General features: G+C 39.2%; 1 protein-coding gene across 5 annotated transcripts in view; it reads right to left on the bottom strand.

The window, feature by feature from the left end:
• LOC131255410 (CRM-domain containing factor CFM2, chloroplastic) overlaps positions 1–25,445 on the bottom strand; it is a 68,527-nt gene that overhangs the window by 35,094 nt on the left and 7,988 nt on the right. For all 5 annotated transcript variants that reach the window (XM_058256121.1, XM_058256117.1, XM_058256118.1 and 2 more), the window contains exons 2-3: positions 16,401–16,935; positions 16,197–16,327 (exon numbers count right to left, since the gene is read on the bottom strand). In XM_058256121.1, the coding sequence (XP_058112104.1) occupies positions 16,197–16,327; positions 16,401–16,935 (666 nt within the window). The remainder of the gene's footprint in view (positions 1–16,196; positions 16,328–16,400; positions 16,936–25,445) is intronic.

The following is a 25,445-nucleotide window of genomic DNA, read 5'->3' as shown; positions in this document are numbered from 1 at the left end:
CTGAGTTGACACTCCTCGTTGTTCCAGAGTTAGTTTGGGGCAGACTTCCCGTCTATCGATTTTCGAGTTGTATAGCTTCTCTTTTTTAGGTTTTCCTTTATTTGTTTGTTCGCATTCTTTCTTGTTGTGGCTTCTTAGCTTCACTTAGCTTTGTTTTTCTTCCTTTATATATATAATATTAGCACTCTTCAAAAAATAAATAAATAAATAAAATCAAGAAACCATTTCCAATCCGTAGATTAGCCTACAAATAGTCTCCATCAGGTTTTTGAGACCCTACTTGTAATTTAAACAAGCAAAAAAGAGAACATTATCGGATTTTCTCCAAAATCTTCCATTTTCCCGAAATTACAAAATCGAAGCTTCAAATCCATGATTTGCAAGCAAAATATGCAAAATCATGATTCGGTAACTTATTTCTACTTGATATGAGTAAAAATAAATAAATAAAAACAAACAAGATCATAAAAACCTTATGGAATAGGTTCCAGCCCTTTTCTTCTCTTCAAACGCAGTTTCTCCACTCAAACTTTGATTTCTCTCCAAACAACTTAAAAGTAGTTGTCTAAATCCTATCACAAAGCGATTCCACAAAAAGGGCATAAAATGGAGTTTTGGGGGATTTTTTTTCATGTTTTTTTAGTTTTACAGAAGAGGGTGCATTGCCCTAATTCGCCGATACATATCACATGTACCAATGATATTGGGAATATTTGTAAAGCAGATATTTTATGATATATCCATGTATTGATCATATTAAAAACGATACATAAGATATTTTCATCGATATGGGAAATTTTACAATTCCCCGTTATGTTTCATATCGAGCCCCACACGATATTGAAAACTAATTCGCAAGTTTTAGATTAAAGATCATCGTCCATGAATCATGCCATGTTACAGTCACAAAAACATGCATCCCATAATGCATACTTGAGCACGAAAAGGTCTGCTCGTTTTTGCAGCTAACAATCTCTCAACATAAAGAGTCTTTCCCTAATCTATAGTAGGATTAGGAGGCTAAGAAACCATGTCAGATCCTTTGGTAGGGGCAGGCTGACTAGCTCAGAGAATAGGGCCCCACATGTGGGCGTGTGGAGAATGGAGGGTGGGAACGCCTACTCTCTCTCTCTCTCTCTCTCTCTCTCTCTCTCTCTCTCTCTCTCTCTCTCTCGGGATGTTCAAAGGGGCTTGGACATCTGGGGCTTCTCTAGGCTCTCCCTCCTACAATAGGATCTTATAAGGAGGTTAGGGTTTCAAGTATCATACAATGGTATTCATCCGCCCTACAGGATTTCTGTGTACCCTACTGTAAAAGAAGTCTAATTACCTTCCTAATCCATGAACCTCAACCATCAATTTCCTTCCACTATCAGTGATCACCAACCTTTTGTCACCCTAAGGTCTGGATCAATAGATCTTAGACATTAAATGCCCATCAAGTTTGATTTAAAACAAATCGGTAGTTAAAACTCAAAGTTAATGATTGAAAACCCCATGATTTTTTTAAATGACGGCAGGGTGTCCCCGCCTCTTTAAGGCGAGACTATTCCTTGTGGATGCACGCAATTACACACCAACCACGTGCATTGGGTAATCCATGGGGAGAGGAATCGAACTCGTGTCTGTGGGGAGCAAAACCACGACCGACAAGGTTTTTTTTCTTTTTTTGAAAACCCCAAGATTAACCAATCAAAAATCATAAAAGTGTTGGCCAACCTTTAAAACCCCTTATGGGCAGTTCAAATCTGAAGATCAACTCATTAATCAAGTGTCCCATGCAAACTAAGTGGATCCTATGTTGGATCATGCGTTCCTTGACGGACTTGGTAAAGATCCTCAGCATCACCCACTTTTAATGACCATGCAATGGCCTCATAAAGTAAGCTGAAGGACCATCAACCAAGCCATCTTAGATCACACACCCTTGGGTCTAAAGACATGACAGAGCTAGTGCAAACCGCAAGCATAAATCTAGTTTGGACATGATGGGACTTCCAGTCTAGATAACTTGAACCCAATCCGATCCTGCCAATGTAAGTGACAAAAGGTCCCAAGCTAAGGAGCCATCCATGATGCACAAACACAATCATGTGGGGTAGTGAAGGCACACCAACACCAAGTCACACCAAGTTGAGCCCAATGGAGGAGACCGTCCATCCTGACGCCACTATGTCAATCCCCTCACACAAGATGATCATATAAGTGAAGGTATGCCTAGTACCTTCATGATCATGAACAAAACACCAAGATCCATGGACCATAACTCTCCCTTGGTGCAAGTGTTATGATGTATAAAGCACCCTTATTTGTCAAATTTCAATGGGACAAAACAGCTTATAATGTGACTCACTCATGTGATGGAAAGTTCACCTTCAAGATCAACACATGAAGTTGGAAAGTGCAAGACATGAAGATGGTTACTTCAAGTTTGAGTTCTAGTTCACTTCGAGTTCAAGATCAAGCTACATCTACAAGTTTACTTCAAGTAGAAGATCCACTGAACACTACTGAAGATTCAAGTAGAAATTTTAAGGTATACACTTCAATGTCAATAATTTGAGGTATAATTGACCCTAGAAAGACCCTAGAATTAGGTCCTTTTATATGCTAAACATATACAAGTTTTTATACTTTGGCTAGGCTTTGGTTCGACTAGTTTAAGCCTAAGTTCGACTAGTCCAAGCTCTGGTTCGACCAGTCCAAGAAATACTTCGACCAGTTCAAGATTCAAACTCAAAAAACGAACTTTTCTGGTAGTTCCTTGACCAGTCGAGCATGGTGCTCGACCAATCGTGGGCACACCCTTGACTAGTCGAAAGGAGCTCGACCAGTCGTGAGCACACCCTTAACCAGTCGAAGGGAGCTCGACTCGAAGTCCAGCAACTGATTTTGTGCTCCCTCGACCAGTCGAGCATGCCCTTCAACCAATCGAAGGACGGTTTTATTCGATCGCGCCCAAAATTTGAAATTTGGTTGATTTTTAGACGAGTCGAAGGAGACCTTAAACTAGTTGAAGCAACCGATTTTCAGCCTATAAATAGAGGTCTTTTCTCATTCTAATTCATTCATTAAAGCCACAAAAAGCCTTCACTTTGAGAGAGAAAAGTCCCCGTCATTTTCAAGCTATAGCACGGTAATTTTAAATCTTTTAATAGCTTTTTGTTTTTGTAATTCCTTAATCTCTCTTTTATGAATCTTATGTTTTAAAGGGAGTTCATACTCTTCTTTGTGAGATCTAAGGAATTCAAACAAGTAGCCCAATGTTTGAATTAATTTAAAATCAATTTAGAACCTAGAACCCTTGATTGTGTTATTGGGCATTGAACATTTGTGCATCAAGCGAAGCGGTTCTACGGGCTACATTAAAGAGCGTCTTCAGAAGAAGATAAGTATTCTTTATTCATTTTTGGTTTCTTGAAATATCCAGAAAATCTTTGTATTGATTTTGACTGAGATAGCCAGAAAATCTCAGTGTGGGGTTTTGATTATGATAGCCCATTTGAAAACACAACTATATAGGTTTTAAGGTGAACCTGAGAAAACCTTGATTATTAACGAACGCCAATATCACGTGGGTTGTGATTATTGGGAGTGGAGTAGGTGTGGTTGTTTGAGAACAGTTGGTGTACACACTGAACCACTATAACTCCTGCTGTTTTGTGGTGAATGATGTATGTGATGTATATATGTTGAATAGTTGTAATCTTTTCATGTACATGCGGTGAATGCTTGTAATAGATAGCTTTCTTTCTTTTTCCCCTTGTTTTAGTTTGCGATCTTGATCCTTACTGCGTTCAAGAAATCAGGTTGTCCTACCTAAAACAAGTGTTTTTGGTGTAAGGTTGTCCTTTGAACAAGGTTTGAATCAATTTCTCAATACTATTACAGTTGAGATCTCTGATTAATTCAATCTTTCAGTTCTTTAATTTTTAAATTGGCATAGTCCTATTCACTGAACCACTATTACTCCTAAATGATGTATGTGATGTATATATGTTGAATGGTTGTAATCTTTTCATATACATGTGGTGAATGCTTGTAATAGATAGCTTTCTTTCTTTTTCCTCTTATTTTAGTTTGCAATCTTAATCCTTACTACATTCAAGAAATCAGGTTTTCCTACCTAAAACATCTGTTTTTGGTGTAAGGTTGTCCTTTGAACAAAGTTTGAATCAATTTCTCAATAATATTACAGTTGAGATCTCTGATTAATTTAATCTTTCAGTTCTTTAATTTTTAAATTGGTAGTCCTGATTGATTCAAACAGATGTTACGACTGAGAGTTCACCCTTTTCAAGTGGTATCAGAGCTAAGTTGCTCATTTACTTGGATTAAGTTCCTTGAGTTTAAAGATCTAGAGCTTTCATTATGTCAAATTTCGATAGCTTGTCTATTACCAAGCCACCACCCTTTCATAGCTCAAATTATGCTTATTGGAAAGCCAGAATGAGGATTTTCTTAAAATCCATAGATGAAAGTACATGGCAAGCCACGGTAACCAAATGGAAACCACCTGCGTATGAGGTTCTAGGCAGTGATGGAACCAAGTCCATTAAAGAAACTCCTTTTTATTTATGGACTACACCTCAGAAAAATGAAAGCAGTGCAAATGCCAAGGCTTTAAATGCAATTACATGTGCTCTATCACCTAATGAATTCAAAAGAATTATTTCATGTGATACAACTAAACAAGCCTGGGATATTCTTGAAATGACACAGGAGGGAACTACTATTGTCAAGAAATCTAAGTTCAAATCCTCACTACAAGGTTTGAAGAAATTCGTATGGAAGAAAATGAGACTTTCATGGACTTCTATACGAAATTAAATGACATAGTTAATTCTATGTGGGGTCTAGGAGATGGAATCCCAGAAAGCAAAGTTTGTACTAAAATACTGTGATCTCTTCCTGAGAGGTTCAATTCTAAAGTAACTGTCATTCAGGAACTAAGAGACACTGATCAAATGAAGGTTGAAGAGTTAGTTGGTTCTCTTCAAACATACGAGTTAAATTTTAAAGCTCCCAAAGGTAAGTCCATTGCCCTTGAGTCATCTAAATCTATTTCAAAAGATAACAATGTTAATTATAATATTGAAGATTTAGAGGATGATATGGCTTTATTTGCTAAAAAATTTTACAAGATTTTCGAAAGTAAGAAAAGAGTTGATTTTCAAAAACCTTCTGATAAGAGGAGGGGAAAATTTAAATCTTGGAAATCTGTGAAAGACGGTCAATGTTTCAACTGCCATGAATATAGGCATTTGGCAAATAAATGTCCCAAAAGGGATAAGTCAAAGAGAAAGGGCATGATAGCTACTTGGGATCAATCATCCGGCTTTGAAAGTTTTTTTGAGTCAGATGAATCAGAACAAGAAACTTCAAATGAAGTGAAAGCCCTAATGACTATAGCCCGAGTCACTTCCTCAGATAGTTGTAACTTATCTAATTATGAGAATCTCAGGAGTGACCCTGAAAATGAAAATAAAGATGATCTTCAGGATGCCTATAATGCCCTATACAGGGAAAGTTGCAAAATAATTGTCAAGTTAAAAATTCAAAAAGAAAATTTTCTTAAATTAAAAGAAATTTTGGAAAAATCTCATTTTTCCGATTGTTATGAAAAAGCAAAACTTGATTTAAGTTTCAAAACTTCTGAATTTGAAAAACTCAGAACAAAAAATGAGAATTTAAAACTTAAAGTTTCTTCTCTATTAAGTTCTTAGGATACTTGGAGATACGCCCATGGAGACCCTAAGCTAGAAAAATTATTAACCGCATCCAGAAAGTGTGGCGATAAATCGGGTCTGGGCTATATCAAAGATACTCCACTAAAAAATAAGAATGCATCTCCTATATTTGTAAAAGGAGAATCCTCAAACTCAAAAGGTAAGAACTTGAAAAATAATAACCAAAACAATTTTAAAAACTCAAAACCTTTTCAAGCTTCTAAAGTTAATTCTGATAACTTCAGCTTTAGAAATCAAAGATATAACCCCTTAGCTAAAAAAAATAGTGGACTTACTTAAAAGAGCTTCTCAAATCTAACTCTAATGTTATCAGAGTTGATAGATAGAGAAATTTCAACTCTCACAAGCCAAGAAAAACCAATGGTACTCTTAAACCCAGAACAATAATGAAATGGGTTCCAAAAGTTACTTGTCTCACACTGCCTTTAAAGCTTCTAGCCATTCAAAGTGATACCTAGACAGTGGATGTTCAAGACATATGACAGGTGACAAGGATATATTCACCAACTACAAAGAAATGAATGATGGCTTAGTTACTTTTGGTGATGGAAGCAACTGCAGGATTATTGGCCAAGGTACTGTACAAATCTCTAACCTTCCTCCTTTTGAAAACGTTTTATATGTTGAAGGTCTTAAACACAATCTTCTAAATATATCTCAAATCTGCGATAATAAACAGTGTAAAATTTACTAATCAAGGATGTGAGATTTCAAATGAGAAAAGTTGTGTGATATTAAATGGTCGTAAGACTTCTGAAAATTACTATATTATCAATGGTCGTAAGACTTCTGAAAATTACTATGTTACATGGTCCAAACAGACAAAACGGAATTATGGCATAAACGTCTTGGACATGTTAACTACCGAAACCTCTATAGACTGAGCAAAATTGATCTTATTCGAGCTCTACCCAAACTAAAAAGAGTTGATAAAATATGTAGCGCATGCCAAATTGGCAAACAAACTAGGAACAGTCACAAGAAAGTGAACTCCTTTGCCACAACCAAACCTCTTGAACTTCTCCATATGGATCTAGTAAGACCGATTAGAACGAAGAGTAGAGGTGGAAAGTACTTTCTGGTTAGTGTTGATGACTTTACCAGATTTACTTGGGTAGCATTCATGAGAGAAATCGGAAACTCTCGATGAAGTCAAAAGAATACTAAAATGAATTCATACTGAAAAAGAAATGAATGTTATCAAGATCAGAAGTGATCATGGTACTGAATTCGAAAATAGCAATTTTGAGAAATACTATACTGATCATGGCATATCGCATGAGTTTTCTGCTCCTAAAACACCTCAACAAAATGGAGTTGTTGAAAGAAAGAATAGAGCACTACAAGAGATGGCCAATGTTATGCTAAATAGCATGAATTTACCAAAAAACTTGTGGGTTGAAGCTATAAATATTGCATGCTATATTATAAACCGTGTATGTAAGAAAATCAAAAGATAAAACAGCCTATGAGTTATGGTTTAACAAGAAACCAACTGTCAAGTACTTTCGAATTTTTGGAAGTGCTTCATATTACGTGACCGTGAAAACTTAGGGAAGTTTAAAGCTAAGAGTGATGAAAGGATATTCTTGGGTTATGCTCTGAATAGTCGAGCATATCGTGTTCTTAATAAGAGAACAGGAGTGATCCAGGAATCCATTAAAGTTGTAATTGATGATCACCTGATCACACCCACACCTAGTAAAGAAGATGATGAAGTCAATTTAATTGAGAAACCTGGCTCTTCATCTAGTCCAGTTAATACTGAACTAAGATCAGTCAAAGACCATCCTACTGATCTGATATTAGGTAATCCCCTCACTGGTGTGCGAACTAGAAAACAATTAGGGAATATTTGCAATTATATTTGCTTTACTTCTCAAATTGAACCAGCCAACGTAAAAGAAGCACTTATCGATGAAAATTGGATTGTAGCCATGCAAGAAGAGTTAAATCAGTTTGTTAGGAATGATGTCTGGTATTTGGTTCCAAGACCATCTGATAAACATATAATTGGAACCAAATGGATTTTCAAAAACAAATCTCATGAAATGGAAAATATAATTAAAAACAAGGCTAGACTGGTTGTACAAGGGTACACTCAAATAGAACGAATCGATTATGATGAAACATTTGAGCCAGTAGCTTGCCTTGAATCCATCAGATTATTTATATCCATTGCTTGCTTTAAAAAATTCAAGATATATCAAATGGATGTTAAAGTGCATTCTTAAACGGTGATCTACATGAAGAGGTCTATGTTAAACAACTTAAGGGTTTTAAGGACCCTAAACACTCAAATCACGTATATCGCCTTAAAAAGACACTTTACGGTCTAAAACAAGCTCCTAGGGCATGGTATGAGAAGCTGACTAAGTTTTTAATCAGTCACAATTTTATTATGGGAAGTGTTGATAAAACTTTATTTGTTAAAAAGTATAATGAACATATACTAATTGTACAGATATATGTTGATGACATTATCTATGGTTCTACAAGCACTAACCTGTCCGTTGAGTTTGCAGAGCTTATGAAATCCAAGTTCGAGATGAGTATGGTTGGAGAATTGAATTACTTTCTAGGCTTATAAGTTAAACAGCTAGAAGATGGTATCTTCATTTCTCAAACCAAATATACCTTAAATTTGGTTAAGAAGTTTGGATTCGAGAACGGTAAGAAATTCGATACTCCTATGAGTACGACTCTCAAACTTTCAAAGGATGAAATAGGTAAAAGTATAGACTCTCGCTTATATCGCAGCATGATTGGTAGTCTCTTACACTTAACTGCTAGTAGACCAGATATTGCCTTCAGTGTAGGTATCTATGCTAGATATCAATCTGATCCAAAAGAATCACATCTTATTGTTGTCAAGCGCATAATTAAATATGTCGCAAGTACTACTAATTTAGGCCTCTGGTATCCGCATGACACAAATGTTCAACTAGCTGGATATACAGATGCTAACTGGGTAGGGAACATTGATGATAGAAAGTCTCCCAGTGGTGGATGTTTCTATGTTGGAAATTGTTTAGTTTCCTGGCACAGTAAGAAACAGAGTTTGGTATCTTTATCTACAGCTGAGGCTAAATACATCGCAGCTAGTAATGCATGTACCCAGCTGGTTTGGATGAAAAGAATGCTAATCGATTACGGAATTGCGCAAGATACAATGATCTTGTATTGCGATAACTCTAGCACAATTAATATTTCAAAAAATTCCATCCAACATTCTCGTACGAAACATATAGACATTCGTTATCATTATATTCAAGAATTGATTGAAGATAAAAGCATTTCTTTAGAATCTATCCAGACCAAAAATCGGCTTGCCGACATTACGACTAAACCGCTTGACAAGAATAGATTTTCCAAATTAAAACATGATATTGGTATGTATATTTCAAATTAATTAAATCATGTTATTTTTTTTTGCATTTTATTTTATGTAAAAAATTTTGAAAATTTTTAAATAAATTTTTAAAATTTTAGTGCGACAAGACGGGTCGAGCAGCACGGGTGGTCTTCTCTAAAAGGGGGAAAAAATCACTTTTTCCTCATTTTTCTTTATCTTCCTCAACAAGCTCTCACTCGACTCGTCAAACCCATCTCCATAGAGTCATTGTAAGTGCCTCGTTTTCAATTTCCTTTTAGATTTGGGTTCTTGTATATATCTTAAGCTTCATTTTGTTGTCAATTTGAGATTTCCACTCCTTTCTTAAAGGGTTTTTGACTAAAAAAAATCTGATTCTTGTCAAACCCATCTTCTATTTTTGATTTACTCTATTGCAATCATTATATAGAACATCGAACTAAGAGGAGAGTATCTCGTGGCTCATCCTCTAGGACAACTCCACTTAGGGTTAGAACCCTAAGGGCCCCCGAGGAAGACCCGGAGCATCTTCGGGATCTTCGCAATAGAGAAGTCATAATAGAAAGGTCGGTTAATGTCAATCATTTAGCTCCATTTCAACTTCTTCCTATCCTTACCTTTGTTGGTTGGGAAAACATTTTAAATTGGGGCGGCCTGGCATACCACTCGATTGCACAAGGAATGTACATGTCTATAAGTGAAGCGTCCCTAGATGATCTGACATTCTCTATCAATTTCAGAGAAGGGACATTCCCTATAGATAGACATCTTATCTTAGGTCTATTGGACATAAATGTCAATGATGAAGGTATTCCAATACCTACATTAGCTGAGAGAATGACTGTATCTGAACAGCGAGCAATTACCCGCAAATTGTGTCGGTTTAATGCCGAATGGAGTTCGGGTAATGCCCTCCATGCCAATCAAATGTTGCCCAAGTACAGAATTCTTCACCGCATTTTTATCTCTAATGTCTATCCTAGGTTTGGGAATAAGGTTGAGCTTACTCCCTTTATGTGCCGTGCTCTTCATTCTGTTGTGTCTGGCATTCCTATATGTCTTCCTTCTCTGATTTGTTATAGTATGATACAATTTCGTCTCCATCCTGGCCATGGCTCTATTCCTTTTGCCTATCTTATGACTACTCTATCAATTCATTGTAATGTGGTCATTCCTCCTACTGAGGCACCGATAGCAGTTCTTCCATTTAATAACTCCAACATCATCAAGATGAACTTGGAGTATCTGCCTGGTCAGCGAGATGAGGAAGATGTTGAAGAAGAAGAAGATACCTTGCCTACAAACACTACTATGGATGACATCTTTGATGAGTTAGAAACCGATGATGAGGCTGATCCTGATTTTCAACCGTCTCAATTTGATGATCGCCTTTGTTCTTTAAAGGAGAAGGTGGTTGAATTAAAAGTTTCACAGGACAATTTGACGGAAAGTCACAAGTCATCAATGAAGTATATGCAAAAATATTTTCATCGTATTACTAAAGGACTTTATCAAATTGACACGTCTATCCCACCTCCTTCTTCCTCCGGTTCTGACTAGCTTGACTTTGATTTTATTTGTGTTGGATCGTATAACTTTAACTTATAGTTGGGTTGTATGACTTCGTACTCTTGGATGATACTTTCTTTATGCTTTCTAAATCTTATTCCTACTCTCATGATTTACTCTTAATCATATTTCTTCTTTTGTCTTTCATTCATCTATTTATGATTGTCATTCTGTCTTCCTTTGTCAAGTTGTGACAAAAAGGGGGAGAGATTTATGGTTATGAGAGAGATTTATGTTATGGTTATGATTAAATTTAAATCAAATGTGTTAGTGGAATGGATTGTGTGGATTGTATGTTTGGAAATATATATATATTTGTCAATACAGGTATTCTACACAAGTCCAAGCTCAGACTGAGGGGGAGTAGATGTTGTGCTCATATTGAGAGAAAGTGTGAAGTTTTGTATTTGTATTTTGTTGTAAGTATGTTTTGTCACGAATTTGACAACGGAGAGATTGCAAGTGTTGTGATGTATAAAGCACCCTTATTTGTCAATTTTCGATGGGACAAAACAGCTTATAGTGTAACTCACTCATGTGATGGAAAGCTCACCTTCAAGATCAACACATGAAGTTGGAAAGTGCAAGACATGAAGATGGTTACTTCAAGTTTGAGTTCTACTTCAAGTTCAAGATCAAGCTACAACTACAAGTTTACTTCAAGTAGAAGATCCACTGAACGTTACTAAAGATTCAAGTAGAAATTTCAAGGTATATACTTCAATGTCCAATAATTTTAGGTATAATTGACCCTAGAAAGACCCTAGAATTAGGTCCTTTCATATGCTAAACATACACAGGTTTTTATACTTTGGCTAGGCTTTGGTTCGACTAGTGCAAGCCTAAGTTCGACTAGTCCAAGCTCTGGTTCGACCAGTCCAAGAAATACTTCGACCAGTCCAAGATTCAAACTCAAAAAACGGATTTTTCTGGTAGTTCCTCGACCAGTCGAGCATGGTGCTCAACCAGTCATGGCCACACCCTCGACTAGTCGAAGGCAGCTCGACTCGAAGTCCAACAACTGATTTTGTGCTCCCTCAACTAGTCGAAGGCAATGCTCAACCAGTCGAGCAGGCCCTCAACCAGTCAAGCAGGCCCTTCGACCAGTCAAAGGACAGTTTTAGCCTATAAATTTGGTTGATTCTTAAACGAGTCGAAGAAGACCTTAGACCAGTCGAAGCAACCGATTTTCAGCCTATAAATAGAGGTCTTTTCTCGTTCTAATTCATTCATTAAAGCCACAAAAAGCCTTTACTTTGAGAGAGAAAAGTCCCCGTCATTTTCAAGCTATAGCACGGTAATTTTAAATCTTTTAATAGCTTTTTGTTTTTGAAATTCCTTGATCTCTCTTTTATGAATCTTATCATTTAAAAGGAGTTCATACTCTTCTTTGTGAGATCTAAGGAATTCAAACAAGTAGCCCAAGGTTTGAATTAATTTAAAATCAATTTAGAACCTATAACCTTTGATTGTGTTATTGGACATTGAACATTTCTACATCAAGTGAAGCGGTTCTACGGGCTACATCAAAGAGCGTCTTCAAGTATTCTTTATTCATTTTTGGTTTCTTGAAATATCCAGAAAATCTCTGTATTGGTTTTGACTGAGATAGCCAGAAAATCTCAGCGTGTGGTTTTGATTGTGATAGCCCATTTGAAAACACAACTGTATAGGTTTTAAGGTGAACCTGAGAAAACCATGATTATTAGCGAACGCCAGTATCACGTGGGTTGTGATTATTGGGAGTAGAGTAGGTGTGGCTGTTTGAGAACAGTTGGTGTACACACCGAACCACTATAACTCCTGGTGTTTTACAGTGAATGATGTATGTGATGTATATGTGTTGAATGGTTGTAATCTTTTCATGTATATGTGGTGAATGCTTGTAATAGATAGCTTTCTTTCTTTTCCTCTTATTTTAGTTTGCGATCTGGATCCTTACTACGTTCAAGAAATCAGGTTGTCCTACCTAAAACATCTATTTTTGATGTAAGGTTGTCCTTTGAACAAGGTTTGAATCAATTTCTCAATACTATTACAGTTGAGATCTCTGATTAGTTATGATTTATTTAATCTTTCAGTTCTTTAATTTTTAAATTGGCATAGTCCTATTCACCCCTCCCCACCCCCCAGGACTGAGAGCTCACCCTTTTCACTTGGCCAATGGCCATTATGTCCAATCTCAAGAGTGTCCAACTCTAAGGTAAAACCTCACAAACCCATAAAGATGTTGAACATGTTCTATGCATATACTAAGCCATGTAAATAAATAAAAGATCAAAACATATCCAAGTCAATGTATAACTAAATCTAAAGGCAACCAATATTAGTTTTCCAAGGCACATCCCCAACAATCTCCCACTTGCTCTAAAACCAATCGACCTCTCCCATATAAAAAACAAGGGCATTAAAAGGACAAACCGGCAAAGCCTTAGTGGGAGGATCCGCTACGGTATCCATCAAAGTTACTCATAGCATCTCGATCACCTTGTCTTAGATGTCACAGAAAATATAGAAGAGAGGAGACGAGAAAATAGAAAAGAGGAAAAGAGATGGAAAGAGAGTGGTGCACACGTCCCCACTCTTAGATGCATGAGAGCTTTAGTAAAAAGGTGTGAAATTGCAAGTATGCCACCCTTGCTTAAGTAATGTACACAATATTCCTATGGGCCTAAACACTACCCAATAGAAACATAAAGCCCAATAGCTCAAATATGCTATAAATCCCTTTACAATAAACCTCTTTAACAGATAGTATCAGCCAATTGATACTACAAACACTGATTATAGTGAATGAGCTGGTGGATGAGTATGCCAAGTCGGGAGGGAGGGGCTTTGCGCTGAAGATGGACCTTGCAAAGGCTTATGATTGCGACAATTGGAGACTCTTATTATATATGCTCTAACGCATAGGCTTTGGATCGAGATGGTGCTGCTGGATTAGAGGATGTATTTCCTCCCACTGGTATTCTATTTTGCTCAATGCCCTTTTTTGCTTTTTTCATAATGAAAGGGGCTCTATCGGAAAGAGCCCCCTCTCTGCTGCATTTTGCAATCATTAATAAAGCTTTATCGGGCCTGATGCACAATGGAGAGCAAGTGGGCCTTATCTCAGGTATGGGGATAGGGAATTCTTCGCTGAGAATTACGCACTCACTATACCCGGATGAAAACTCTCAAAGACAGTAGCCTACAGAGATATTCTAACAATCTTCGAAGCTATTTCTGATTTAAAGGTCAAAACTTTCGAAAAGCAGCATTTCAAGAATCAACCTCCTGAAAGAAGACCTCGCAACTATGGCTCAAGAGCTGGGATGAAGAATGTGGAATTCCCTATTCAACGTTTGGGAGAAGGAATCATTGCCAAATGCAGCAGACTATCATGGAAGAGCAAGCCGTTATCCTTGGGAGGGAGGATTGCAGTGCTCAAATTGGTTTTAACTTCCAAGCCTCTAGGTCCATCTTGAGATGCACTGTCAAGGTGATCGATCAGCTGGAATCTATCCAAAAACGATTCCTGTGGAACTATAAAGAAGATGCTAACAAGTATCACCTGGTTTCTTGGGATGAAGTACACAGACCTTTGGAATGTGGCAGGTTGGGGATCCTCGCATCAGAGCTAATGGACCTGGAGGCTTGGTGGTGGGGAAGACTCCATGTCGATAGAAGTCGTTGCTGCATAGTATGGATTCAAGGAGAACAGATGGGATATTTAGGAAGCTTCTTGGTACAAGGGTTCCCATCTACAGCATGGTATTACATGGGTGTGTAATTCTGCAATCTAGCATTTGGCCAGAGTGGGAAAAGGTGATGAGGTGAGGTCTTGGGAGGATGTATGGAGCGGATATATCCCTCTGGGTGTCAGAATCAAAAGATTGTATAACCTGGTTGCACCAGAGGACAGCTTTTAGCCAATGTTTCTCTCTCTAGAGTAGAGACAGTGTGGGTCCTATCTTCCGTAGGAACATGCAGGAGGAAGAAATCAAAGACGTCACCAAGATGTTGAGGTTATTACAGGATATCTACGATCCAAATCAGGATGCTGATGGAAGAATCAGGAGGCTCAACAGTAAAGGCATGTTTTCTACCGAGTCGCTGGCCATTGCTTTGGCTCTGTTCAATTCCTCCCGCAATCCTATCTTTCTGATGATTTGGAAGCAGCCAATGCCTCATAAAATCAGGGCCTTTGTTTTGTTGGCATTCCTCTATAAAATTCTTATGGACAACCACCTCATGAGTAGAGGGTGATCCTTCCCTAGCAGCTGCTCACTTTGTGTTCTATTTATCTGTTGTACACTCTCTTGGGCATTTGGGGCTGCATCTTATCTGCCTTCAGTGTAATGTGGGTGCTCTCATGTAACATGGTGGAGCTGGAACTCTCCAAAATGGGGCCCTTGTTGGAAGATCATGTGGAATCTGTCTATTTATGTTGGGATGTGTGAGACATGGAAGGGGTAGAAGGACAGGATCTTTAGAGTTGCTAATCCAGTGGATCAGGTGGCTGCCAAACTTATCACTATAGTTGCTGGTTGGGAGATCTTTTCTGATTTTAAAGACCATTTGATCTCCTCTATTATAAGAAACTGGTCTCTGATTACTTTTTGTTGCTCTCATCTTAGCATTCCAGTGATTCAGTCGAAGCCTCCTCCAATTGGGGTTCATATCAACTTCAATGGATCCTCCCTAGAGAATCCAGGTCCTGCGGGGTATGGAGGGCTGGTAAGTGATAACACTGGAAGATCTCTGTGTAAACTCTATGGCCCAGTTGGGATTGAGGACTCAAGTATGGCAGAGGTAACAAACTTATTGCAAATGACACAACCAGAGTTGTAGTAGAGTGTAATTTCATCAGTCATTATTGAAGGAGACTGACCCAAAAAATACAGTTTCTCGGATTGATGGAGATGCATATCTTTGGAAGTTGGCAGATCTGATTGAAGAAGCAAAAGACTTGAGAGACAATGCTATTATCTCCTAGACATATACTCCAAGAGAAGCAAATGTCAAGGCAAATTCACCAGCAAAACTGGGACTGGGAAAATGAGGGGCTGGGATTGCATGGGGTATCAATTTGTTTGTGGATTTTGAGCTAGGCTTTCTGTATTGTATCCCTTTAAGGGCGGTAACGGCTTCTATTTCCTCTCCCCTGTAACTCTGGCTGGGCACTTCTGTATATTTCTTCTCCAATAAATGTATCTCCATTCATCTTTTAAAAAAAAAAACATAAAAAATAAAAAAATAAAAAAAAGAAAAGAAAAGAAAAAAAAAAAAAAAGAAGAAGAAAACATAGTTAACTTGGATGCTACCATCAATACATCATAGATTGAGAAAGTTGACGTAACATGAAAAGATGCCCAAAGCGAAAGCAGTCTATTTCACTTCATTAAAGAAAAAATCTTCAAGAGATATATAGGATCAAGATAAAGCTTACGTCATCTCACTGCTGGTGTTAGATTAAGATAAATCTTCTAAATAAAAGATTAGAGCGCTTCATTATTACATACCTTCAATTCTTCGGCCATCATCTCACTGTTGGTGTTTTGGACACCTCTCTTAACTGCAATTTTTGCAACCTCGCATTTTTCCCAGAGCTTAACCATAGAAGCTGCCAACCCTTGAAGATTCCTGTTTCTCCCTACAAATAGAGAAAATGTTAAGATGGAAGAATAACAATTTCAAATGTAAGGCACAGACAAATCCACACTCACCTAATGCAAAATGGCATGGTAAGGGACGGCCAAGTCTCCTTAAAATGGTCATCTCCCGGTCTGTTAACTTAGGATTTACCCCATACGGAAGAAGACGGAAAGGCCTCCGGTATCCAGGAACAAAACATGGTAAAAGATCTGCATCAATGGGTAGAGGACCGTATCCCCACCAATCAGTAAATCGTGGACCTAGTCCATCTAACAGGCAGTCGGCTTCTTCTTCAAGTTGTTTTTCACTTGGGAGTTGAAACCTCACTTTTTTTGGGGAGCCAACGCCAAGTACCAACGGTGAGCGAGCCAACCTGCTGGGTGAGATTGTTTCCACGGATGAACTGACACCAACTGTGTGTGATGAGCTGTCCTCTTGCTCACCATAAACTTCACAATCGTCACTTGATCTTGAGGACTCTTTATCGCTAAGAATATCATCTGTTGTATTATAGGCGGACAAGAAGTAAGGATACTTATAGCTGGCGCCTCTGTACAAGATGATGATACTTCCAGACCTCCAAACAACCAAACCCCCAGTTTTTCTCTGAGAATATCAGCACAAATAACTTAGAACCGACATGCACAAGAGACATGGGTGAAGAGCATAACAGGATTCAAAGAACATTATATTGGGGAGCTTAGGTTTGAGTTTTGAACAAGAAAAAGACCATCTATATTAAAGCAGATTGTTATCTTCAAATTAGTAAATCCAACCACCCAGTTCCACAATGCATCATGAAATTGAAAAACAGGCATTTTCCTTAGCCAGTCCCAGAAACCCCTGAGAACATGAATAATACATGAACCATGCAATTTTATGAGGTAGAAAGGCAAATGTTAAGTTCCATTTCAGTTCGGATGGCCCATTATGACATGGTTTCAAGATCATCCTCTCACGGCCCGACAAGGAAAGAAGGGGAGATTCCTAACCCTGCCCTTCCGTCTATAGATAAGAAGCCCCTGGTGCCAGCTTTGGGTGGAGGTCCGAGGGTCATCGGATGATCTTTCAAAGTTGCAATCATGGAAGCTCCCTCCGGCAACTGTATAGCAATGGAAGCTTCCTCTCTCAGGATATCTCTAGGTTAGTCCGGTCCTCTGGTCCAAACTATCTCCAACACCTTGCGCCCTGAGGTCTTGGTTGATCGTTCCATCGTCGAAGAAGTGACGGTGACTTATCAATGGAACCTAGCAGTGAGCTGTCGAAAGGGCACTATCTTGATCCACATCAAAGTCTGGTTGGAAGCCTGTTGCAATCTCAAGGGGACCTTTGGTCTTAAGCCACTAGGAGAGGACGAGATTCTCCTCAACCTCTTTTCAGAAACAAATCTCGACAACATTATCATGGCAGGTAACTTGCTCAATGATCGCAAAGTGACCGAACATGGATTGGGTACTACCCCTTGTTGGAGCACAAAATATTCGAACTTACCTAAGATAGCTTTGTTGCGCGGTCCCGCAACACTAAGGAGACTGTCAGGAAGTTGTATCTAGGAGGGGCCGCAGAGGCCCTATTGCGGGACTACCCACAAGAGTATGTTGCACGCTGCACAACTAAGCTATATCGTGTGAATTTCTAGTCCGCGCATGTGGTAGCCTATAAATACCCCCTTCCCCTCTCATTTGATTCATTCACAAGTGCAGAGTCCTAGAGGAGCCAAAGCAAATCTCGGAATTCTTCGAGAGCTTTCGCAAGTAGCCCGCAGTGCACTACAAAAAGGAGAAGGTGGAGAAGTTTCCAAAGTTGAGCAGAGACCTCTTGCACGGCCACGCAACAGGGACCCATTGCGCGACAGCGCAACCAGCATATTTATGTGAATATTGGAGGTTTAGCGGAATTCCTTTGTGAGATCCAGAATTCTCCGCGAGTTGATCTTTTGTACTTGTATTCCAAGCATATTAGTGCGAAACAAGGGGTCTCGAACCCGCGCAACTCTTCTGTCATTGCGACGGATGCTTCGCAAGCCGAAATGTTGCCGAAATCGCTATTGAACTGCTTTCCTTTCTTTCATTGTACGGATTAAAATGTACGTTGTTTTGGAATCAAGGGAAATTTAAGGGATGTAACACGAATTCAGAACTAATAAAATGATTAATAAAGAGAACTCAAAAGTTTGCAAAAAAAAACTGGCTTATATTCAGCGCTTTATCTCGAATTGGCCGGAAGATGCCAACCGTCTGCTCACCTCATGAAGAAGGGAGTAGAGTTCGTATGGGATCAAGCATGTCAGAACGCATTCGATTCCATCAAAGATTTGTTGAAGCAGCCCCCCAGTGCTAACAACACCAGAGAAGGGCAAACACTTGATTTTGTACATCGCCACATGTGAAAACTCCTCGAGAGCCCTACTAGCCCAATGCAATGAACAGGGGAAGGAGAGTGGCCTCTATTATTTGAGCAGGACTCTGATAGGAGTAGAGTGTAATTACTTGCCCATCGAAAAAATATGCCTGGCTCTTTTATTTGCAGTGCAGAAGTTGCAACATTACTCTCTCACGAGATAACACTAATCTCATAAGCAGATCCGATAAAATATCTAATGATAAGGCTGATGCTGTTAGGAAGACTAGCCAAGTGGATGTTACTCCTCTCTGAACTCACAATCGCCTATGAACCGTCAAAAGCAGTAAAAGGATAGGCAATCGCGGACTTTTTAACAGCTCATCTGGTTCCAAATAATGAAGAGATTTCCAACGAGTTGCCAAATGAACAGATGTTGCTAGTCGAGCCGCTCAATCCTTGGCAGATGTACTTTGACGGTGCCTCCCGAGTTTCAGGAGCAGGTGCCGGAGTAATATTTATTAGTCCTCAAGGCGATATGTTGTCGTACTCCTTCACGTTGGGCACGACATGTACCAATAACAAAGCCTAGTATAACGCCCTCATTATAGGGTTAGAAATAACACATGAGATGAAAATCCAAACCCTACAAATTTTTGGGGACTCCAAGCTAGCGATAAATCAGCTAACGACAGAATTTGAAGGAAGCCAAAATTGCTACCCTATTGCCGATGAGCGCAGCAACTGTTGGAGGGGTTTCTGATGCAGGGACATGTGATGACCTAATCTTAGATGCATGTATGATCAAGTTAAAGAGTGTTCAAATAAATACACCAATTAACTAACCGTTTCCAATCAAAGGGATTAGGTAAACTTCAAAACAAAGATGAGGTCATTCCGTCAGAATCATGCCCCTTAGCATAAAATCGCGTAAACAGTAAAAAGGGAGGACCTAAGGATATGAGAATATCCCAAATCTATCATAAGTCAGTCCACAGTAAAGTTTGGATCTGATTTTACTGACTAACCATCCCTCTTTTCCATTCAAACTAGAAAGGGGATATCTAAAGAGGAACGAAAGGGGTGAAGAATGAAAGGTTTGAGATGAAGAAAGTACAGGTCATTTTGTCGTCAAAAGAAAAGGAGGATGATTCTTACCTTTTCCTGCACCTCGAAGATCTAGAAAAAAGGAAACTTGAAATCGGGGTGGAATCCTCAACACCCAAGGGCCAATCCTGAAACCCTAATCTCTTGAATAAATAGGAAGAAAATGGACGAATTTCTATTCATTCAATAATGATGAAAATAGGGTTTCTCACAACGTATATATAAGCTATGGAAAAAAGTAAAAGTGCACTAAAGCCCCTGAAAACAAGAAAAATAATGGAAAAAAAAAAAAAGATGAAAATTAAAGAAAGTGCAATAAAGCCCCTGAAATAAGGAAAAGAACAAAAACGCCTAAAACTAAAACACCCATGTGGTAGGGTGTAAAATCCGACCCATAGATCTATGGTCAAGGTGCAGTCATGCTGCTCCTGCACTCGTAGTGTATCAGAAAATGGATCCGATGGACCCAACGTCCATCCACATCAACTCCTCCACTTTGGTACTCTGTCGGCAATGCCTCCTCCTCTGGTACACTCTAAATGGTGCACCATCGATGTCCGCATTAGTTTCATAATGTCGAAATCAAACATATACCATGATATGATAATGTGAGAGCAGATGCATTAGCCAGTCTGGCAGCGGCCCTTTCCTGTCATGACAGGAGACCTCTCCAAATAACAATTGAAGAACAAAGATTTCTGCCATCACCAGAACTTCTGAGCAAGATCACCGAAGTTCAACCGGTATCTTGTTTTGAAGTCAATATTGACGATTGGCAACAGCCCTTCGTAGATTATCTTAAATATGGAATTTTGCTAGAGGAACAATCATTGAAACTACAAATTAAGCAAAGATCGAAAAGATTTGTCATACACAACGAGGTATTGTATAGAAAGTCTTATAATGAAATGCTACTGCGATGTCTGGACTCAGAAGAAGCCGATTATGTGTTGCGAGAAGCCCACTCAGGAGAATGCAGGGCCCATCAAGCTGGTTGAAATTTATTCCACCGCATACATCGCATGGGGTATTACTGGCCCTCCCTGTTTAAAGATGCGCTAACCTACGCAAGACAATGTCGCGAATGTTAGGTGCATGGTGATATTATACATATGCCACCTGAAGATCTACATCAGTCAGTGACTTCATGGCCCTTCGCTGCCTAGGGATTGGATGTCATTGGCCCTATTAATCCACCATCCTCAAAGGGACATCAGTATATTCTAGCAGCAATGGATTATTTCTCTAAGTGGACAAAAGCAATTGCCCTGCGCAGTGTCAAGGAAAAGGACGTTGCCAATTTTATTCACCATGCGATTATGTACCAACACAGCATTCCGATGAAAATTATTACTGATAATGGCACCCCCTTTAAAAATAGAAACATGGATAAGTTGTGCCAAAAGTTAGGCATCCAGCACTCTTTTTCTACGCCTTATTATCCACCAGCCAATGGATTGGCAGAAGCTTTCAATAAGATGATAGTCAAAATTTTAAAGAAAATCATCACAGGGAATAAGCGCGATTGGGACAAGAAGTTGCAAGAAGCCTTATGGGCCTCTAGGATGACTCATCGAACGGCAATGAAAGCCACACCCTATGCATTGGTTTACAGAGTCGAGACCATCGTCCCAATGGAAATGCAGGTCATGTCTCTTAGGGTGGCGATACATGAGTAGATAACGGATGATGAAAATGCTAAGATAAGGCTTATGGAATTAGATACTTTGGACGAAAAACGGCTAGCAACACAGCAACGTCTAGAAATGTATCAAGCACAAATATTCGTTGCTTTCGATAAGAAGGTCAAGCATCAGTCCTTCAAGAAAGGTGATACAGTGTTAACGTTGAAAAGGCCCATTGTGGTTACTCATAGAACCAGGGGCAAGTTTGATCCTAAATAGGATGGCCTGTATATTATAACTGAAGTTTATTCCAATGGGGCCTATCAGGTCGTAAACCAAAATGGGCAAGGGATTGGAATACCCATCAACGCCCGTTTCATCAAAATATACTATCCTTGAAAAGCAAAGGATTTTGATTGCAAAGATTGTCCAGGAAAATCCCACCCAATCAAAAGGGGGCAAAACAGGCACAGTTATATGATGACCGCAACAAGCATAGTATCGTGAAAAATCATGTAATATGGCAAGCCATATATCTTCCATGTATTGTCTTAAATCTCCCTTCCTTGACAAAGCAGGGATGAGAAACGATTATAAAGGAACAAGTTTACAAGCATGTCTCTGCTAGAGCTTATTATAATTGACGGTCTTCTGGGACAATATTCGACAATCAGCATGTATCCGCTAGAGCTTATTATAATCGACGATCTTCTAGGACAATAATCAACGGTCTTTTAGGACAATAATTAGCAACAGGACGATAATCGGCAATAATAGTAATACTGAGAAATGGAGCGAAATGGTGATCATTATGACACCTAGTAAAATTACTCTTTCCATCCACTAAGAAAAGTTATCATCATGATATTATTGCCGATTATCTCCAAATTGATATTATTGTTGATTATCTCCGAATTGATATTATCGTCGATCATCTCTGAATTGATATTATCGCCGATTATCTCCAAATTAGTATTACCGTCGATTATCTCCAAATTGATATTATTGTTGATTATCTCCAAGTTGATATTATCTCTGAATTGATATTATTGCCGAATTGATATAATCGCCGATTATCGCTGATTCACCGTATTTTATGCTTATATCGATGATTCATTTTATGATATGTAAGGCAGCGGTGAGAGCCAGCGGCTAAAAAGCCCACGAAGGCCAACCACGCATAAGACCTGTATCCTGTCAGCGGTGATTTATCATACAAGGCAACAGTGTGAGCCAGCCACTAAAAGCCCACAAAGGCCAACTACGCAAAAGACCTATAGTTATGTCGGTGATTCATCATGCAGGCAGCGGTGAGAGCCAATGGCCTTAAAAAGCCCATGAAGGCCAACCACACACTTAGACCCATGTGGGCAGCAGAGAGAGCCGGTGGCTTAAAAGCCCGTGAAGGCCAACCACGCGTGAGACCTATACCACCTATATCGTTCTTTGATAGCACCATGGGGATGGGTGAGAGAAAATGTCCTCCTATGAATGGATCCAGGTTATGCAAGCGAAGAAAATTGATAGTCGCAATGTAAGCTCTTTGGTTTATCAATAGATAGGCCAACCATGCGTAAAAGCCCCAAGTCCCATTTCGTCTTTAAATGAGCTGTTGAATTTGATCATATCCTGATGGATTTTTACACAGTCCCAAGTGTTCCAAAGTCTTTTCTTATTAAATTCTTTAATTTTTTTCCTAAAGTTGTTGGCTCTTGCTTTTCGACTACTTTTTCTTCGAGAAGGATGGAGGTAGGGTTGTTTCTCTGTCAAAAGGACGAGCGATGTTTGTTCGAATGTTGGAGGTGGCCTTTAGCTAGTCTGCTTCTCGACCACTTCGGGGTGGTCTCTCGAAGTCGCCCATGATGATGGCTTTGAGAATTGGGCTACCCATAAGGGTTATGCGGTCGGTGAAGTCTATGTCGGAAGGTTAGGCTCTTTGAAAAGAGCAGGATTTCGAGTTGTGATTCTCAGTCTTTTGGCATGGCGATTGTCGGCTTGGGAAGATTGGGGATTTGCATGAGCAGACTGCCGAGGAGTTAGATGCTCTTAAGAAGTGCTGGATGCTCTCTTGCTCTTAGTCATTTGCTTACAAGAGTAGAAAAATGAAAATCGAAGGAAAATCCAACAAAGTTCCAGTACTAGGAAGATTTTTCTACCAAGGCAGATTATTGCGCAACACCCAATGGATGTTTGTTGCGCGGTCGCACAATATAGGTTTGTTGCGCGATGGCGCAACGAAGAAGCAGGGTCTGGGAGAGCTAATGCGAAGTGATTTGTCAGAAGCAAAGTGCGACTTTTATAAGCATCAGGATCCGATTAGTTGTTGCGCGGACCCAATAACGCAATGAAGTTTGCGCGATCGTGTTATAAGGACTAGATGATTATTTGAAAGAAGGATTGATCCGCCATTTTGATTCCTCATGTAAATCAAAGGATCGAGGAGGCATATGTTGGAGCACAAAATATTTGAATTTACATGAGATAGCTTTGTTGCGTGGTCGCGCAACACTAAGGAGACTGCCAGGAAGCTATATCTAGAAGGGGCTACAAAGGCCCTGTTGCGCGACTGCGCAACAAGAGTATGTTGCGTGCCGCGCAACTAAGATGTATTGTGCGAATTTCTAGTCCGCACGTGTGGAAGCCTATAAATACCCCCTTCCCCTCTCATTTGATTCATTCACAAGTGAAGAATCCCAGAGGAGCAAGAGAAAATCCCGGAATTCTTCGAGAGCTTTCGCAGGTAGCCCGCAGTGCAATACAAGGAGGTGGAGAAGTTTCCAGAGTTGAGCACAGAGCTATTGTGCGGCCGCGCAATAGGGACCCATTGCGCGACCGGGCAACAGGCATATTTATGTGAATATTAAAGGTTTAGCGGAGTTCCTCTGCAAGATCCAGAGCTCCTCACGAGTTGATCTTTTGTACTTGTATTCCAAGCATATCAGTGTGAAATAAGGGGTCTCGAAATCGCTATTGAACTGCATTCCTTTCTTTCATTGCACTGATTAAAATGTACTTTGTTGTGGAATCAAGGGAAATATAAGGGATGTAATATGAATTCAGAATTAATAATATGACTGATAATGATTGTTCTTCCATTTTCCTTTACTATTATTGAACGTAAATATTCCAATCCGCGATACTTTGTTTCTTGTCGAAACACCCCTACCTGTCCCAAGCTTAGCACAAGCAGGGGCTCTGAGTGGCCACCGTGAATGATGTATGGGTTTTATCCACACCATCCATCCATTTTGCCATATCGTTTTAGGGTATATGCCCAAAAATGGGGCAAATCCAACCCTCAACTGGACCACACCAAAGGAAGCAGCGGTCATGGTGACGCCCACCGTTAAAACCTTCCTAGGGCCCACTGTGATGTTTATTTACCATCCAACATGTTCATAGGGTCACATAGACCTAGATGAAGGGGAAAAAAAAATATCAGCTTGATCTAAAACTTTTATGGCACCTAAGAAGTTTCAACAGTTGGCGTTTAATCCCCACTACTTGAGCCTTGGATCTGCATCATTTTTGGGCTTCTACCCTAAAATGATACGGCAAAATGGATGGGTAGAGTGGATAAAACCCATACATCATGGTGGCCACTTAGAGCCCCTATCAATGCCGAGCTCAGAATTGCTAGGGGTAGTGCCCAATTAATGTTTTAAATATCGACAATATCGGTCGATATATCCCACGATACATCTTGTATCCCACCTGTGCGATACGAAACGCATAGGTAGTGCCGATATATCCTGCCTATTCAATCTGGTGAACATTTTCGATTTCCAACCCATTTTTTTGTTGTAAATCACGTTAAATCAATGTCAAATGGTTACAAATCTATGATTCTTCATGTTTTCTATGGAAAATAATGAATTTGGAGCTTTGATTTCGAGATTTAGAGAGATGGGCCAAGTTGCAGAAAATTGGAAAAAAATCAAAATTTCTCAATTTCTCGCAAAATAGTTGCAATCTTTGTATCCAAACACAAAATCAAACATATATGTAACTTGATCTAGTGATTTTTCTTTTGCTTTTGAATGC

Source organism: Magnolia sinica, chromosome 9, assembly GCF_029962835.1.
Source record: "Magnolia sinica isolate HGM2019 chromosome 9, MsV1, whole genome shotgun sequence".
Classification (NCBI taxonomy): Eukaryota; Viridiplantae; Streptophyta; class Magnoliopsida; order Magnoliales; family Magnoliaceae; genus Magnolia; species Magnolia sinica.
This window is presented reverse-complemented; position numbering and strand designations above follow the sequence as displayed.